At 46.7% G+C, this 17,581-nt stretch overlaps 1 protein-coding gene across 1 annotated transcript in view; it reads left to right on the top strand.

Moving 5' to 3' along the window:
- Positions 1–17,581, top strand: part of LOC105502492 — a 50,784-nt gene that overhangs the window by 19,960 nt on the left and 13,243 nt on the right. The window contains exon 2 of the mRNA XM_011929046.1: positions 8,513–8,661. Within this exon, the coding sequence (XP_011784436.1) occupies positions 8,513–8,661 (149 nt within the window). The remainder of the gene's footprint in view (positions 1–8,512; positions 8,662–17,581) is intronic.

The following is a 17,581-nucleotide window of genomic DNA, read 5'->3' as shown; positions in this document are numbered from 1 at the left end:
TCAAAAAAAAAAAAAAAAAAAAAGAAGCTCGCAACCTGGATCACTCACATGCGCAGTTCTCAAGAGTTTCCACTCCTGCGAGAATCGAATGCTGCTGCTGATCTGACAGGAGGCAGAGCTCAGGTGGTAATGTGAGCAATGGGGAGCAGCTGTAAATACGGATGAAGCTTCGTTCAGTGGCCCACCACTCTCCTCCCTCTGTGCAGCCTGTTAGGAATCAGGCCGAGGACCAGTACAAGGGACTGGGGCCTCATGTGTTAGATAACACCACCGGGATGCAATCCACAAACCAGAAGGTAGAAGACTCTACAAGACAAATACTATATATATATATTACAACCTCCACCTCCCAGGTTCAAGTGATTCTCCTGCCTCAGCCTCTCAAGGACTACAGGCATGTGCCACCACACCTGGCTAATTTTGTTGTTGTTGTTTGTTGTTTTGGGGGAGGATTATTGGTGGTGGTGGTGGTCATGCGTTTTTTGTTTTTTTGTTTTTGGAAGTAATGGGTTTTCACCGTGTTGGCCAGTCTGGTCTTGAACTCCTGACCTCAAGTGATCCACCAGCCTCAGCCGCCTAAAATGCTGGGATTACAAACATGAGCCACCCCGCCCAGCCCCTTATTTCTTCAATAAACAAACTGAAGACAGAGCAAGGGAAAATCTCTCCAATCCTGCTTATTCCACCTTCCACACTTAAAAAAGAGAGAAAGGGAGAGCCTAAAGGGTAAAAGAGACTTAATTATTACCAATCAGTGGATTGTGTGGACCTTGTTTGGATCTTGATTCAAATGAATACAATATGTTTTTTAAATTATGCAACACATTGGGTATATACACACACGCACACATACACACACATACACACACACACACACACACACACACACATATATATATATATTTTTTTGAGACACAGTCTAGTTCTGTTGTCCAGGATGGAGTGCAGTGGCACCATCTCAGCTCACTGCAACCTCTGCTCCTGGGTTCAAGCGATTAGCTGGGATTATGGGCGTGCACCACCACGCCTGGCTAATTTTTGTATTTTTAGTGGTGATGTGGTTTTGCCATATTGGCCAGGCTGGTCTCAAACTCCTGACGTCAAGTCATCTGCCCACCTCAGCCTCCCAAAGTGCTGGGATTATACGCATGAGCCACTGTGCCTGGCCAATTGAGTATAGTTAAACATGGACTGGATGTTGGATGCTATTAAGAATTTGTTGTTTGGTGTTTTGTTTGTTTTGAGACGGAGTCTCCCTCTGTTGCCCAGACTGGAGTGTAGTGGTGCCATCTCGGCTCACTGTAACCTCTGCCTCCTGTGTAGCTGGGATCACGGGCACATGCCACCATGCCCAGCTAATTTCTGTATTTTTAGTAGAGACAGGGTTTCACCATATTGGCCAGCTGGTCTCAAACTTCTGACCTTGAGTGATCCACCCGCCTCAACTTCCCAAAGTGCTGGGATTACAGTCTTGAGCCACCGTGCCCAGCCAATTCAGTATATTTAAACATGGACTGGATATTGGATGATATTAAGAATTTGTTGTTGGTTTTTTAGGTGTAATAATAATAATTGTGGCTACATGTTTAAAGTTCCTTTCTTAGAGACATGGAGAAATGTTTGCAGATGAAATGATATGATGTTTGAGATCTGCACAGGAATTATCCCATAAAGGAGAGGGTAGATGGGCATATAATTAAAGAAGTTTATCCATAAGTTGATCACTTTAAGCCGAATGATGAGTATGTAAGTGTTCATTATTCTTTTTACTTTTGTAAATGCTTAAAATTTCCCATACTGAAAAAGAAGAAAGCTAATATTCGTTTATTTTCATTCTTTTCTTTCTGCACTTCTGCTATAAAAACAACCTCCAAGGCCAAAGGAACCAGAGAAATGTAATAAGATAAAAGACATTATACCAAAAAAGAAATATATTGGCTAGTACTTCAAACTACCTAGAAACAGATGTATAGACCAATGGAACATACTAAAGAGATCAGAAATTAATCCCTGCAACTACAGCCAACTCATTTTTCAACAAAGGTGCAAAAAACACACATCGGGGGAAAAGACAGTCTCATCAATATATGGTGCCAGGAAAATTGGGTATCTGTATGCAAAAATATGAAACTAGACCCCTACCTTTCACCATATACAAAAATCAACTCAAAATGAATTAAACACTTAGATCTAAGACCCCAAACTATGAAACCATACTAGAAGAAAACATGGGGACACATTTTTTTGACATTGGTTTGGACAAGGGTTTTTTAGATAAGACCTCAAAAGCACAGGCATAGGCCGGGTGCAGTGGCTCATGCCTGTAATCCCAGAACTTTGGGAGGCCGAGGTGGGCGGATCACGTGAGGTCAGGAGTTTGAGACCCGCCTGGCCAGCATGGCAAAACCCCGTCTTTACTAAAAACACAAAAATTAGCTGGCCACGGTGACACAGGCCTGTAGTCCCAACTACTCTTGGGAGACTGAGGCAGGAAAATTGCTTGAACCCAGAAGGTGGCAGTTGCAGTGAGCTGAGAGTGCGCCACTGCACTCTAGCCTGGATGACAGAGCAACACTGTCTCAAAAATAAAAATAAAGCACAGGTATCAAAAGCAAACGTAGACAAACAGAATTACATCAAACTGAAAAGCTTCTGCACAAAAAAAAAAATCAACGCATGAAGAGATAACACACAGAATGGGAGAAAATATTTGCAAACTATACATCTGGTTAATATCCAGAATATATAAGTAACAGACAACTCAATAGCAAAAAACAAATCAAAAACAAAAACAAAAAACAAACCAAATAATCCAATTTTAAAATGGAAAAAAGACCCGAATAGACATTTCTCAAAATAAGACTTACAAATGGCCAGCAGATATTTGAAAGAATGCTCAATATCACTAGTCATCAGGGAAATGCAAATCAAAAGCATAAACATATCATCTCACTCCAGTTAGAACCACTATTATCAAAAAGACAAAAGACGAGTGCTGGCGAGGATGCAGACAAAAGGGAACCCTTACACACTTTTCGTGGGACTGTAAATTAGTACAGCCATCATAGAAAACAGTATGGAAGTTCCCCCGAAAATTACAAATGGAACTACCATATGATCCAGGAATCCAACTACTAGGTATACATCTAAAAGAAATAGGCTGGGCCCAGTGGCTCATGCCTGTAATCCCAGCACTTTGGGAGGCTGTGACAGGCGGATCTTGAGGCCAGGAGTTTGAGACCAGCCTGGCCAACATGGTAAAACCTTGTCTCTACTAAAAATACAAAAAATTAGCTGGGCGTGCTGGCACGTGCCTGTAGTCCCAGCTGCTTGGAAGGCCAAGGCGGGAGAATCGCTTGAACCTGGGAGGTGGAGGTTGCAGTGAGCCGAGATGGCACTGCTGCACTCCAGCCTGGACGGCAGAGTAAGACTCTGTCTCAAAAATAAAATAGAATAAACTAAAATAAAATAAAATAAAATAAAGGAAAGGAAAGGAAAGGAAATCAGCATGTCAAAGAGGTATCTGTGCTCCCATATTTATTGCAGCATTATTCACAATAGCCAGTGTATGGAATCAATCTAAGTGTCCATCAACGAAGGAATGGATGAAGGCAATGCAGTGCATGTAAACAATGGAATACTATTCAGCCATAAAAAAGAACTAAATCCTGTTCATTTGCGACTACATGGATGAATCTGGTGATTCAGAACAGAAAAACAAAGACACAGAAAAACAAACTGTATGTTCTTACTTATCTGTGGAACCTAAAAAAATTGATCTCCACTTGGCACAGTGGCTCACACCTGTAATTCCAGCACTTTGGGAGGCTGAGGTGCGGGGATCACGAGGTCAGGAGTTCGGGACCAGCCTGACCCATATGGTGAAACCCCATCTCTACTATAAATACAAAAAAAAAATTAGCCAGGCGTGGTGGCAGGCACCTGTAACCCCAGGTACTTGGGAGGCTGAGGCAGGAGAGTTGCTTGAACCCGGGAGGCGGAGGTTGCAGTAAGCTGAGATTGTGCCATTGCACTCCAGCCTGGGCAACACAGCAAGACTCTGACCCAAAAAAAAAAAAAATTCTGGGTGGGATGGTACATTCCTGCGGTTCTCAGCTACTCAGGAGGCTGAGGCAAGAGGATCATTTGAACCCAGGAGTTCAAGGCTGCAGTGAGCTGTAATTGCACCACTGCACTCCAGTCAGGGTGACAAAGACCCTGTCTCAAAACAAAAAAAAAAAATTTTTTTGTTTTAAGTCTCATAGAAGTAGAGGGTAAAATAGTGGTTACTAGAGGCTAGGGAGGGGTTGGCAGAGGGAGGAGGAGGAGAGGTTGGCCAATAGGTACCACGTTACAGTTAGGTAGAAGAAATAAGTTCTGGTGTTCTATTGCACAATAGGGTGACTATAGTTAAGAATAACGTACATCTCAAAATAGCAGAAAAGAGGATTTGAAATGTTCTCGCCACAAAGAAGCGATAAATGTTTGAGGTGATGGATTTTCTAATTACCTTGATTTGATCATCATAGTGTATATATGTATTGAAACATCACATTGTACCCCATAAATACAATCATTATGTGTCAATTAAAAATAAAATAATTACAGGTGTGAGCCACCATGCCCAGCCTGAAGTGCCGTATTGAACATATGAGTCTAGAGCTCAGACTCTCTCCCTCTCAGTTACCAAACAACCCTTATTTCTTTCACACTGGCCTTCTTTCTTTTCCTGAACAGGCCAAGTTTCCTCTAGCCTCAGGACCACAGCGTTGCTATTCCTGTTGCCTGGCACATTTCTCCCCTAGATGGCCACGTGACTAGCTCCCCCTAAACATGCAGATCTCAGGTCAAATATCTAATGAGAAAATCCTTGCTCGGCTGGGTGCGGTGGCTGACACCTGTAATCCCAGCACTTTGGGAGGCTGAGGTGGGTGGATCACCTGAGGCCAGGAGTTCTAGACCAGCTTGGCAAACATGGTGAAACTCCATCTCTACTAAAAATACAAAAATTAGCCAGGTGTGGTGGCAGACGCCTATGATCCCAGCTACTCGGGAGGCTGAGACAGGAGAATTGCTTGAACCAGGGAGGCAGAGGTTGCACTGAGCTGAGATCATACCATTGCATTTCAGCTTGGGCGACAGAGTGAGACTCTGTATCAAAAATAATAATAATAATAAAAAAAAGAAAATCCTCGCTCAAGACCCAAGCTAAATTCAATATAAGGGTGAGCCAGGGATCCACATTGGTCAGATTTTGCTGTGATAATGATGCATAAAAGACAACTTCCAGAAGCCTGGTGCTTACAACAGTAAACATTCACTTCTCGCCCAGGGATCTGTGGGTCAAGCTGGGGCTCTGCTGGGCTTTCTGGGGCTGGCTGGGTTGGGCTCCAGGCTGTGGGGTGAGTAGGTGACTGTCTTGTACATCTTCTCATTTGGAGTCCAGGCTGAAGGAGCTTCCACTGTCTGGGACTTGTGGTTCTCATGACCGAGGACGGTTGCTCAAAGGGGTGAATGGAAACACTTTGTGCCTTGGGCCTGGCCTCTGTGACTTCCACACATATTCTCATGGCCAAAGCAAGTCACATGGCCAAGTGCAATATCAACAGGGTGAGGAAGTATATTCCTCCCATGGTGGTAGGGGCTGGGGAAAGTAAATATTTGCTGAACAATAATACAATCTACTAAATGACCCAATTCTTTTTTTCCCCCTAGATGGCTATGTTTATTGAGTCATCCCTCCACACTCATGAAATACCATCTTTTACAAATGAATGAATGAATGAAAAATGTGCCTTTCAAGGCAGGAGGATCCTCCCCATGCTTCAAATGAGAAACCTGAGGCTCAGAGAAGGGAGTGAGTCACCCAAGGTCCCAGAAGCCACCTGTGGCAAGCCCAGCCTGTCGGACTGCTCAGTTCACTTCTCTACATACAACAAATGAGGCAGGAAAGTGCAATTTTCTGGGCAGCAGGACACATCACCCGTCCTGCCCTCCCACAGAGGCTTGGTTGACAGGCCCATAATCAGGGGGCAAGTATACCAAAGGGTTTCCTTGCTGATTCAATCTCAGGGCTCACACTGAAGCCAAGTAGGACCTTGATTTGTCATTTCCGGGTCTCTGAACCACAGATGTTAAGTATGTGCTGAGCCAGTGAGTCACTGGTGCTGTGGACATTTTAATTGCTGATTAAGTGTTCTGTGAATTCTGGGTCCCGCCCCAACTGTGCCTGTCCCTAAGGTACAGATAATAATCTCTACTTCTTCAGGGACCTGCAGTGTCTAACACCAACTAGGGTACACAGTGACACTCAAACATGAGGCATAGGCATAGAGGCCGGGTGTGGTGGCTCACGCCTGTAATCCCAGCACTTTGGGAGGTCGAGGCGGGCAGATCACTTAGGCCCAGCAGTTCAACATCACCCTGGGCAACATGGCAAAACTCTGCCTCTACCAAAAAAAAAAAAAAAAAAGCTAGGTGTAGTGGCGCGCACCTGTGGTCCCAGCTACTCAGGAGGCTGAGGTGCTAGGATTGCTTGAGCCCAGAAGGCAGAGGTTGCAGTGAGCCAAGATCACATGCCACTGCACTCCAGCCTGGGTGACAGAGTGAGACCCTGTCTCAAAAAAAGAAAAAAAAAGTAGGCTGGGCACGGTGGCTCATGCCTGTAATCCCAGAACTTTGGGAGGCCAGGGTGGGTAGATCACGAGGTCAGGAGATCGAGACCATCCTAGCTAATACGGTGAAACCCCGTCTCTACTAAGAATACAAAAAATTAGCCGGGCGTGGTGGTAGGCGCCTGTAGTCCTAGCTACTCAGGAGACTGAGGCAAGAGAATGGTGTGAACCTGGGAGGCAGAGCTTGCAGTGAGCCGAGATTGTGCCACTGCACTCCAGCCTGGGCAACGTCTCAAAAAGAAAAAAAAAAAAAAAGGGTACAAGGCTTCGGAAAATTCTGGAAGGACATGCCTCAGATAAACAGTGGGCAACTTTTTGAAGCAAGTTTACTTAGAACTTTAACTCTCTGCTTTAGGTCTTTATGTAGCATTTGAACAGTCCACAATCAGTATAGATTGCTTCTACAGGTGTGAGTATAGGTATGCTTCTGATTGCATAGGTAACATTCAGAGAACCAATCTGAAACTGGTCTAAGTTCATACTAGCATGCAAAAAGCAATTACTTGCTGATTGGTTGGGAAACTCCTGAAAATCATCTTCCCCCAGAATCCTTCTCCCACACATTGTCAGAAGCCTGTTTTCAGAAACACTGAGTCAATTCCCAACCACTCCTTCAGTTGGTAAGCCCGGGAGCACCTACAACACGCCAAGTGCTGAGTGAGCCACCAGGGTGACAGGTGATAAGCAGGGAAACAGGTGGTAGCCCGAGTCAGTGTGGCCTGCATTCAAACCATAGCTGACACGGATGGCACTGGACCATGGTCCAGACACTGTGCTAAATGCCCCACAAGGATTATCACGTTTAATCCACACGACAAGTTGATGAGGCAGGCACTATTATTATCCTGTTTGACAGCTGTGGAAACTGAAGTGCAGAGAGGCAAAGGAACTTGCCCAAGGTCACACAACTAGCAGATGGTGGAACTGACATTTGATTCCAGAGTCTGTGCTCCCCACTGTGACCCAAAACTGCTTCCCACTAGGAACTTGTCCAGATTCCACAGGCAGTAAGTGGCAGAGTCAAAATTCAAACTCGGAAAAGTTCATCAGCCTCCAGAGAACATTGTTTTAACTGATAAGACGTCCTCCCTTCCAACCCCCTCGATTTCTGGATCCAACACCAACATGCTGGGTGACCTTGGGGAGCCTCCCTGAACCTCAGTTTTCATGGCTGCAAAATGGAAAGAACACTGCTTACCTTAAGGAGCTGCAGAGGGGCTTTTATGCAAACACAGTTCCTCCTATGGAAATATGGTAGGCACTCAGTTGAGACACATCTGCGTTCTTTCTGGTTTCCAGGAGTTTGGGGCAGTTGGACAAGTGGACACTGGAGCAAGTCTGTATGATAAGCCCTATGACCGAGGGTGCACTAAGTGCTGGGCCAGAGGCTGCTGTGTACCCAGAAAACTCAACTGAAGGAACACTGGAATAAACAACCCTCAGAAGGAGGGAAGTTTTGTTCATCATCTTTCCTGTTTTCCTAGTCTGGCCCAGTTCCAAAACCTCTTCTTAATCTTGTCAGGAGTTTGGCCCAGTGCCCCAGGAAGGAGCTGCCAGGAGGCTTATAGTGAGCCAAGTCTTCAAGGAAGTGATGTCTTCTGTGAGTCAAGAGAAGGCAAGAGACTTTCTGGAAGAGAGAAGGAGATAGGGACAGAAACAGGGAAGGGCTCAGCTGGAAGACCCTTCCTTGAAGAAGTGGAGAAACTGAGGCTTAACACAGAGCAAGGTTTATTGATTGTGCTGGTGGCAGGGTTGGGGCAAGTAGCTTATCTTCCTTCCTCCCAGGTCAGAGTCCTCTCCACTGCATGTATTGACTGCTCACCCCCTTCCTATTCTAGGACTACCCAGGCAGGGGGAGCTGCCTTCACTCACCCTTTCCCACTATTGCTTTCAGAAACATCTCCCCATCTCTACAACGGGGACTTTGTAAGCACAGATGTGGGTCCCATGAGTACTAGAGAAGGAAGCAGTAGCTGCAAAGACCTTGGTGGGTTTGGCCATGTGGGAAATGAGGATGATAGACCCTCTGAAATAAAGAACCAATGCTTCCCACACACCTACTGTGCGTCTGTGCAATGCCAGGCACATCCAACATGTTGTTACGGGATCCTCGGGCTGTCATTTCACCACCCGGAAACCTCTGTGGCCAATGGTGCCTTTGCCAGAGTTTTGCTCAGGCCCACTGCGCCCACTTGGCCTGGCAGGCTGTGCTCAGCTTGTGCTAATGGCCTGGATCCCATGCCTGCCAAGGGCGAGTGGAGCAGCGAGGGCATGTGTGAGCAAGCAAGCGTGGGGTCCAGCCATTCTGCACAGCCAGGAACAATGATTGTGGTGGAGTGGGCAGCTCCAGGTGCCAGCATGAGTGCTGGCTCCCTACAAGGCTGCAGTTGGACCAGGCATCCTGCAAGCAGTTTCCACTGCTGCCTCTGGGGAATGCAATGGTTCCTGGGCGCTTGGAGATGTCAGGAACCACAGACCCCCAAAGAGGGGGTCATAGCCCTGGCTCAGGGAGCTCCTAGGTCTGGGGTCCCCAAAGGGCCTCAGCTCTTCTCCCCTTCTTGTTACCCACAATGTGGTGAGCGAGAGGTGTGTTTCAGCCCTGTTTGCATTACAGCTCTTTCAGCCCCACCATTCAGGAGGTCCTGAGTTCTTGCCCCATTCCCGGGAAGAATGAAGTATGCAGACAAGTGGAGGGTGAGCAAGCTGAAGAGCTTTATTGAGCAATAGAGCAGCTCAGAGGAGACTCACAGTGGGTAGCTCCTCTCTGCTGCCAGGGTGTCCCACTAATGTTCAGCTTTAATGTTCAGCTCTCAGCAGAGAGGAGCTACAAGACCCTGGAGTGGGTAGCTCCTCTCCACAGCTGGTCATCCTGATGTCTGCTCAGCTCCTAGCAGAGAGGAGACTCTGGAGGGGTAGCTCCTTTCTGCAGCTGGTTGTCCCGACATCTCTCTGAGTCTGGCTGAGTCCAGGGTTCTTATGGGCTTCACAGGGGAGGAAGTGCGTGCTGACTGGTCCATGGGTGGCCATGGGCAGGCCCAGAAAAGGCACCATAAGTTCCTACTCCAATCTGCAGGACTGGCAGCCTGGCCTCCAGGCTTCAGACCTTCCCAGGATTGAAGGTGGGGCTTCACCAGGGACCCACCCCTTTTTGCCCAGAGCCTATCTGCCTCCTGCCACTGTTTATGGCACCCAGGTTGTTCAGGCAGAGGGGCACCCGCAGGCCAGTGCTGAGCTGCCCTCAGCCCTTCCTTGGCCTCCCTCCCATGTTAGTTGGTGCCCAAAGTCTGAAGTGGGCCAAGGTGTCAGGGGGCTGGTGTGTCAGTGCTGCCCCAAGCATGCACACACCCAGCTGGGTTGCGACAGCACCTGGGATCAGCCTCAACTTTGCTCTGAGATTGAAGCAGGCACTGGGAGCAGAGAGAGGCCAGGCAGTGGAAGCAGGCATTTCTGAGCCTGCAGGGGCAGGGGGGCCTTCCTGGGCCCCCAAGAGTGCAGAGATGCCTGGGTCTGCACCCCTGGTTTGGGCAGCTGCAGCTGCGCCCATGGAGCATGAAGCTCCCTCCCTGTCAACTCAGAAGATGGCAGGGCTTCTGCCTGTTCCTGACTCCTGCTGGCTCTGTGGAGTGCCTCCCCCGCTGCAGACTGCATCATGGCAGTGACCACTCTAGACAGGCCACTGCTGCCATCAGTGTTACATAATCTAATCATCACACTAACTCTGGGAAGTAGATTACATCCCCATCTTGCAGATAAGGAACCTAAGGCTCATAGGTGAGACATTTCCTGCCCAACTCTATCTCCAGCCTATAACTATCTTCCAACCTCTAAACCTGGCTATCTACTTTGTCTCAGCTATCACCACCTGTAACCCCACATGCTTCTCAAAGTCACCTTGAACTCATCCTCTTCCCCTCCCATAGATTTCTGGTCTCCCATCATAGCCTTACTACTCAGAACCCCAGATATTAATGTTGACTCCACCCTCTCCCTTATTTTCATCTCCAAATAGCCTGGGATCAGTGGTCCCCACTCGGAGTCTATTTCCTAGACATTGGCTTTCTTCAATTCAAAGGCATGTAGCATAGTCCAAACTTTTATCATCTCCCTCTTAGATGACTTCAACAGTTTCTGTAAAAGCTCCTCTGCCTCCAGTTTATCCCTCCATCCATCCATACCCCACTTAAAGTGTCAGGGGCAATCTTTCTAAAATGCAAATCTGTCTAGTCTTAACCAGCTGAAAACTCTTCCGTGGCTTCACAGTGCCCTCGGGATAAACCTGTTACAGAGGCTTGCCTGGCCCTAAAAGTCTTGGCCCTTGCTGCCCTCTCTGGGGTCAGGTTGGGTCACTGCCTACCCTCTGCCCCTGAAGCCTTGGACGTCCTGGAATACATACAGTTCCTCTTTCACTTCAAGGATTTGACCCATGCTGTTCTCTCTGCCTTCCCCCAGCTAACTCCTTCTCATCTTTCAGGTCTTGGCTTAGTCACCACTTCCTGACCACCCTGCTCTTAGGCTTCCTGAGCTGCCCTTCCAGTGAATCCTGCAGTTCCCTTATACTTCCTACACTGGATTACCCAAACCCTCCCTCTCACATTCCCCTATACAGCCCAAAACAGCCTTCCCCAGCAGCACAGAATACTGGGGCAGCACTCTCCAATGAAAATACAATGCATGCCACATGCATAATTATAAATTTTTGGGTTGGGTGCGGTGGCTCATGCCTGTAATCCCAGAACTTTGGGAGTCCGAGATGGGTGGATCACTTGAGCTCACTCGAACCCCTGGCTCAAGTGATCATGGTAAAATCCTGTCTTTACAAAAACGCAAATATTAGCCAGGCATGGTGGCATGCATTTGGAGTCCCAGCTACTCAGGAGGCTGAGGTGGAAAGATTGCTCAAGCCTGGGAGGTCAAGACTGCCATGAGCTATGACCATGCCATTGCACTCCAGCCTGGGTGACAGGCTGAGACCCTGTGTCTAAAAAAAATAATAATAATAATAATAATTAATTAATTAATTAATTTTCTAGTAGCCTCTGTCTCCCAGGCTCAAGTGATTCTCCCACCTCAGCTTCCAAGTAGCTGGGACCACAGGTGCACATCACCACACCCGACTAGTTTTTTGTATTTTTGGTATAAATAGCATTTCATCATGTTGCCCAGGCTGGTTTCAAATCCTTGAGCTCAGGTGATTCACCTGCCTCAGCCTCCCAAAATGCTGAGATTACAGGTGTGAGCCACTGTGCCTGGCCTCTAGTAGCCACATTTTTAAAAGTAACAGTAAACAGATGAAATTAATTTTAATAACAAATTTTAACCCAATATTTCAACATATATCAATATAAAAAGTATTCATATTTCATTTTATTTTTGTACTAAGAATCTGAAATCCAGTGTACATTTCACACTCACAGCACATTTGAGTTTGAACCAGCCACATTTCAAGTGCTCAGTAGTCCTGGGTGCTAGCGGCTGTTAGATTAGACAGTGCAGTTTTAGAGGATGCTTACAGCTAACTGGCCTATGTCCTGTACTGGAGGATATTAATTCTGAGAAAAATTCATAGAAATTCTCCTCTTTGGAAAAAAGGATTCTAAGTCAGATTGGTCTTAAAAACACTGACAGAGTGAAACAGGGTTTTCAATGCTTTAGGACCTCAAGAGTCTTCTCTGTGCTAGTGTGAGATGTGATACAGACCAGAGAACATGTAACATCTCTCCAGCTTACTTGAGCTCAGAGCTCTGTTTTCATAAAGATTTCTGGAGAATGAGATGTGATAAAGACCAGAAGAGCAATAGAGCATTTCCCCAACTTATCTGAGCTCAGGGTTCTGTTTTCATAAGGCCTTTCAGGGGATTAGTGTCCAGTGGAATGTTCTTTGGCAAATGTCACATCCCTGACTCAGTAGATCCCAGGATCCCCACAGGAAGAATGTGGAGTTCAGGAGGCCTGCCTTAAGTGCCGCAGCACCTGAGACTCGATTACTGAATTGACTAAACGAATTATGGGAGGCCACATAGGGCAGGACTAGAATTAGTGAACAAAAATTGCAGCATATTTCAGCCCAAACAAGGATTTTTTGATTGTGTGTTTTAAAAAGTTTAAATCTAAGTTGCCAGATCTGTCTAAAAAATGCCATATGTGGCCTTGTGAGATGATGATTTCTCTGTCACTCGTAATCAAGGAGTGATCAAGTTTAGAGTTCTCTGTCGGGTAGGGGGCTCCGACCCAGAGTCTCTAATTTTTTTTTTTTCCAGAACTTAAAAAAAGAAGGAACAAAGGCAACAATGGGCAGAGAACTTGAGCATCAGAGGAACTGATCAGACATGCTCTGGACCATTTATTAAGAGCACACTTTGGGATTCTGAAGGCTTCAGTGGAGGATTGGTTTACAGTCAAATCCCCTTTGAGGCTACAGACTCTTGGTTCAGTTCAGATGATTTTTTCTTTTTTTTTTTTCTTTTTTTTTTGAGACAGTCTCACTCTGTTGCCCAGGCTGGAGTGCAGTGGCCACTATCTGAGCTCATTGCAACCTCCGCCTCCCAGGTTCAGTGATTCTCCTGCCTCACCCACTCTAGTAGCTAGGATTACAGGCATGTGCCACCACACCTGGCTAACTCTTTTGTATTTTTACTAGAGATAGGGTCTCACTATGTTGGTCAGGCTGGTCCCAAACTCCCATATCTGCCTGCCTCAGCCTCCCAAAGTGTTGGATTACAGGCATGAGACACTGCATCTGGCCTACATTACACTTTGATAAAAAGTTTTAGGACCGGGTGCAGTGGCTCACGCCTGTAATCCCAGCACTTTGGGAGGCTGAGTCAGGCAGATCACAAGGTCAAGAGATCGAGACCATCCTGGCCAACATGGTGAAACCCTGTCTCTACTAAAAATACAAAAATTAGCTAGGCATGGTGGTTCATGCCTGTAGTCCTAACTACTAGGGAGGCTGAGGCAGGAGAATTGCTTGAACCAGAGAGGCAGAGGTTACAGTGAGCCGAGATCGCGCCACTGCACTCCAGCCCGGCAACAAAGCTAGACTCTGTCTCAAAAAAAAAAAAAGGTAGCCATGCTATCGAGAGGCCCCTAACCATCCACAGACAGACAGACAGCAGAAGATGGAATCAGACCAATCATCTCAGAGCCTCCAGGTGCCCCTCAGTAAGATGACTGGAAGGACCTGGAAGCTGAGGCCTTTAAAGGTTGGGCTTAGTGTCTCTATGTCAACCACGGGGCCTGGTACAATGTAGGTGTTCCAGTAGGTGTCTCCTTCCTTCCTCATACCTGGATTTTAGGTGTGGCAGTTCCAGAAATGCCGTGGCCTGTGTAAGAAGGGTCTGGAGTGCCTCATTTAAAGCTCACAAGGATCACAGAGGCTGGCACAGCTGGGCTGAGAACAGAAGCGGAAACGAAACCCTTTCATAGCTCACATATGCTCAAGCAACTACAAAGAAGCCACCTGTGGTCAGTTGAAGAGTGGATGGGGGAGAAAGAGGGAGCTTCAGAGAACTGGGGGTGGTGTTGAGGAAGAGCGTTTTTAGGTGGTAGAAATGGGGGAGGTCAAAGAGAACAGCAGTTAAGAATAATAGGCAATACACCATAGGGTGAGGATTGGGGTGGGGAAGGTAGATTTCAGGTGGTGGAGATGGGAAAGGTTAAAAAAAACACAGCAGTTAATAATAGGCAACACACCATCCATTGCGCACCAACCATTGAGAGGTTGAAATCAGTTGATGCATGAAAAATGTACAAATCTTGCTGTTGCTGTTAATAATAACGGTATTGATAATATCATAGGAAGAAGCTTCCGCTTCTGAAAGGAGACCAGGTGGACTGATTTGGGAACCAAAAACAACCAGAAATCTAGAGGGGAGGGGAGAAGACGAGGAGAGATCTTGATCTAGGTGCACTGGAACTTCTATGCAAAATGCTGTGTTTAAGTGCAAAGATATTAATATTTATTAGAGGAAGAGATATGATAGCCCACATCAACTTCTCAAAGGAGTCCATCTCACACACACACACACACGTTTAAAAATTACTGATCTAGAGAAATTAAGAGCCAAGAAAAAGAAGATGAGACAAGAGGCCCACAGTCATCCGTGGTTGGAATAAGCCATCTCCACGGACCTAAGACTTGGGATCGGGGTGGCAGACAGTATAAAGAGAAGAGGCAGAAGAGAGTTTGCTGAAATGAAGATGTAAAGAACGCAGCCAGCTCACAGTGGGAATGGAATGAGGGTTAGTTTAGCTTTCCCATGGCCCAGAGCAGGCTCACAGAGGCTGTTGGCTGAAGGCTGGGTGAGTGGATGGATGGGCAGGGAGCCTGACTCAGCAGCTGAGGAGTGGGGAAACTAGGGAGGCAGACTGCAGATCAGGAGGCAAGGAATAAGAGAGACCTTGACTCTAGAGGACTGGCAAGGATTGACTGGAGAAATGATTTCCGTTTGCCTGGTGTGATGGGAAAAAACTGTCAGCCAGTGTACACTTCTCCCCATCTAAAATACTTCTAACTCTGTGGGTGAGGATTTGCAAGAAGGCACTCTGCCAGGGGGAGGGACTTAACTGTTGGCTCTGTGGCTGTCTCAGGAACACTCTAGGGCAGATGGGGGTGGGGTGGGCAGAGACTTTTCTTTTTGAAAGTTGTGAGTTTGTACCCTGACTTGCCCATTTCATTCATGTATCCACGCAAGAAATATTTCTTAAGCACCTACTATGTGCCCACCTTTCTGCCAGGTGTTGGAGATGCAACAATAAATAAGAGATAGGATAGTCCCTGAACTTAAAAATCTTACATCTAGTTGAGGAAATGGATAATGACAGTGCAGTATGATAGGTGCTGAGACTGGGGCCATGCACAGTTTGCTATAGGAACAGAGGAAAAGGGCACTCATACTTCCCCAAGCCTGTCTTCTTTTTATTTATTATTATTATTATTATTATTATTATTTGAGACAGAGGTTTGCTCTTCAGCCTAGGCTGGAGTAAAGTGGTGTGATCTGGGCTCACAGCAACCTCCGCCTCCCAGGTTCAAGTCATTCTCCTGCCTCAGCCTCCCGAGTAGCTGAGATTACAGGCGTGAACCACCACACGCAGCTAATTTTTGTATTTTTAATAGAGACAAGGTGTTGCCATGTTGGCCATGCTGGTCTCAAACTCCTGACCTCAGGTGATCCACCCACCTTGGCCTCCTAAAGTGCTAGGATTACAGGTGTGAGCTACTACACCCGGCCTTAAGCCTCAATCTTCTTATCAGCAAAGTAGGAATCATGGCTGGGTGTGGTGGCTCACACCTGTAATCCCATCACTTTGGGAAACCGAGGTGGGTGGATCACCTGAGGTCAGGAGTTCCAGACCAGCCTGGCCAACATAGAGAAATCCCATCTTTATTAAAAATACCAAAAAAATTAGCTGGGCATGTTGGCTTGCACCTGTGATCTGAGCTACTTGGGAGGCTGGGGCAGGAGAATCGCTTGAACCCAGGAAGCAGAGGTTGCAGTGAGCCAAGATTGTGCCATTGCACTCCAGCCTGGGCAACAAGAGTGAAACTCCGTCTCAAAAAAAAAAAAAAAAAAATTATGTTATTCACTGTAAGGAGTTTTCTGGCACATTCCAGGCCCCTGCTTGACACATATTAGGAGCCCGCTGCAGCCCATAATTAATTCATTTATTCAACAAATGTTAATTGAGTACCTTATGTGTGTCAGGCACTTCTGTGGGTGGTAGAAATGTGGCACTAAATAAACTGAGAAGGCCGGACACAGTGGCTCATGCCTGTAATCCTAGCACTTTGGGATACCAAAGCAGAAGAACACCTTTAAGCTCAGGAGTTTGAGGCCAATCTGGGTGACACAGCAAGACACTGTGTCTACAAAATATAAACAATTAGCTGAGCATGTTGGTGCACGCCTGTAGCCCCAGCTGCTCAGCAGGCTGAAGTGGGAAGATTGTTTGAGTCTGGGAGGTCAAGGCTGCAGTGAGTCATGGTTGTACTGCTGTACTCCAGCCTGGGTGACAAAATAATATTATTTTTGTCTCAAAAATAATAAATAAATAAATAAATAAATAAACTGATAAGAATTGCTGCTTTCATCAAGATTACATCCTACAGGGGGAAAACAATAAGTAAAATATTACGTAGGCCAAATGGTGACAAGTGCATTGGAGACAAATAAAGCAGGGATGAAAAGAGGGAAGAGCTGAGGGGAGAGGGTTGTAATTTTAAATAGAGTAGTCAGGGCCTGTCTTAGAGATTTTAGCAAGGATCTGAAAGAAGAGAGGCACTAGGCCATGGAGATATCTGGGGGAGGACATTCAAGGTAGAAAGATCCACAAATGCAAAGGGCTAATGCTGGAGAATGAGTGTTGTGTAATAGGCTTTTACAGAGCCCAGGGTGGCTGGAAAGAGGTGACCAAGGTGGATAGCACTAGCAGATGAGGTCAAGGGAGGCCTCAGACGGGAGCAGGTGTGGCAGGGTCTTGGGGCCACTGACTTTACCCTGAATGAGATGGGAGCCACTGGAGAGTTTTGTGCAGAAGAGTGACAGGATCTTACGTTTTGATTTGTTTTGAGATAGAGTCTCACTCTATTGCCCAGGCTGGAGTGCAATGGTGTGATCTTGATTCACTGCAACCTCTGCCTCCTGAGTTTAAGCAATTCCCCTCCCTCAGCCTCCCAGGTAGCTGAGATTACAGACATGCGCCACCACACCTGGCTAATTTTGTATTTTTAGTAGAGATGGGGTTTCGCCATGTTGGTCAGGCTGGTCTCGAACTCCTGGCCTCAGGTAATCCACCCGCCTCAGCCTCCCAAAGTGCTGGGATTACAGTCATAAGCCACCGCATCTGACCTACCTTCCCTCGCTCCTTCCTTCCTTCCTTCCTTCCTTCCTTCCTTCCTTCCTTCC

The sequence above is a fragment of the Colobus angolensis genome, unplaced genomic scaffold (genome assembly GCF_000951035.1).
Source record: "Colobus angolensis palliatus isolate OR3802 unplaced genomic scaffold, Cang.pa_1.0 Scaffold8, whole genome shotgun sequence".
Classification (NCBI taxonomy): domain Eukaryota; kingdom Metazoa; phylum Chordata; class Mammalia; order Primates; family Cercopithecidae; genus Colobus; species Colobus angolensis.
Note: the sequence above shows the minus strand (reverse complement) of the source record. Positions and strands in the feature narration are given on the sequence as shown.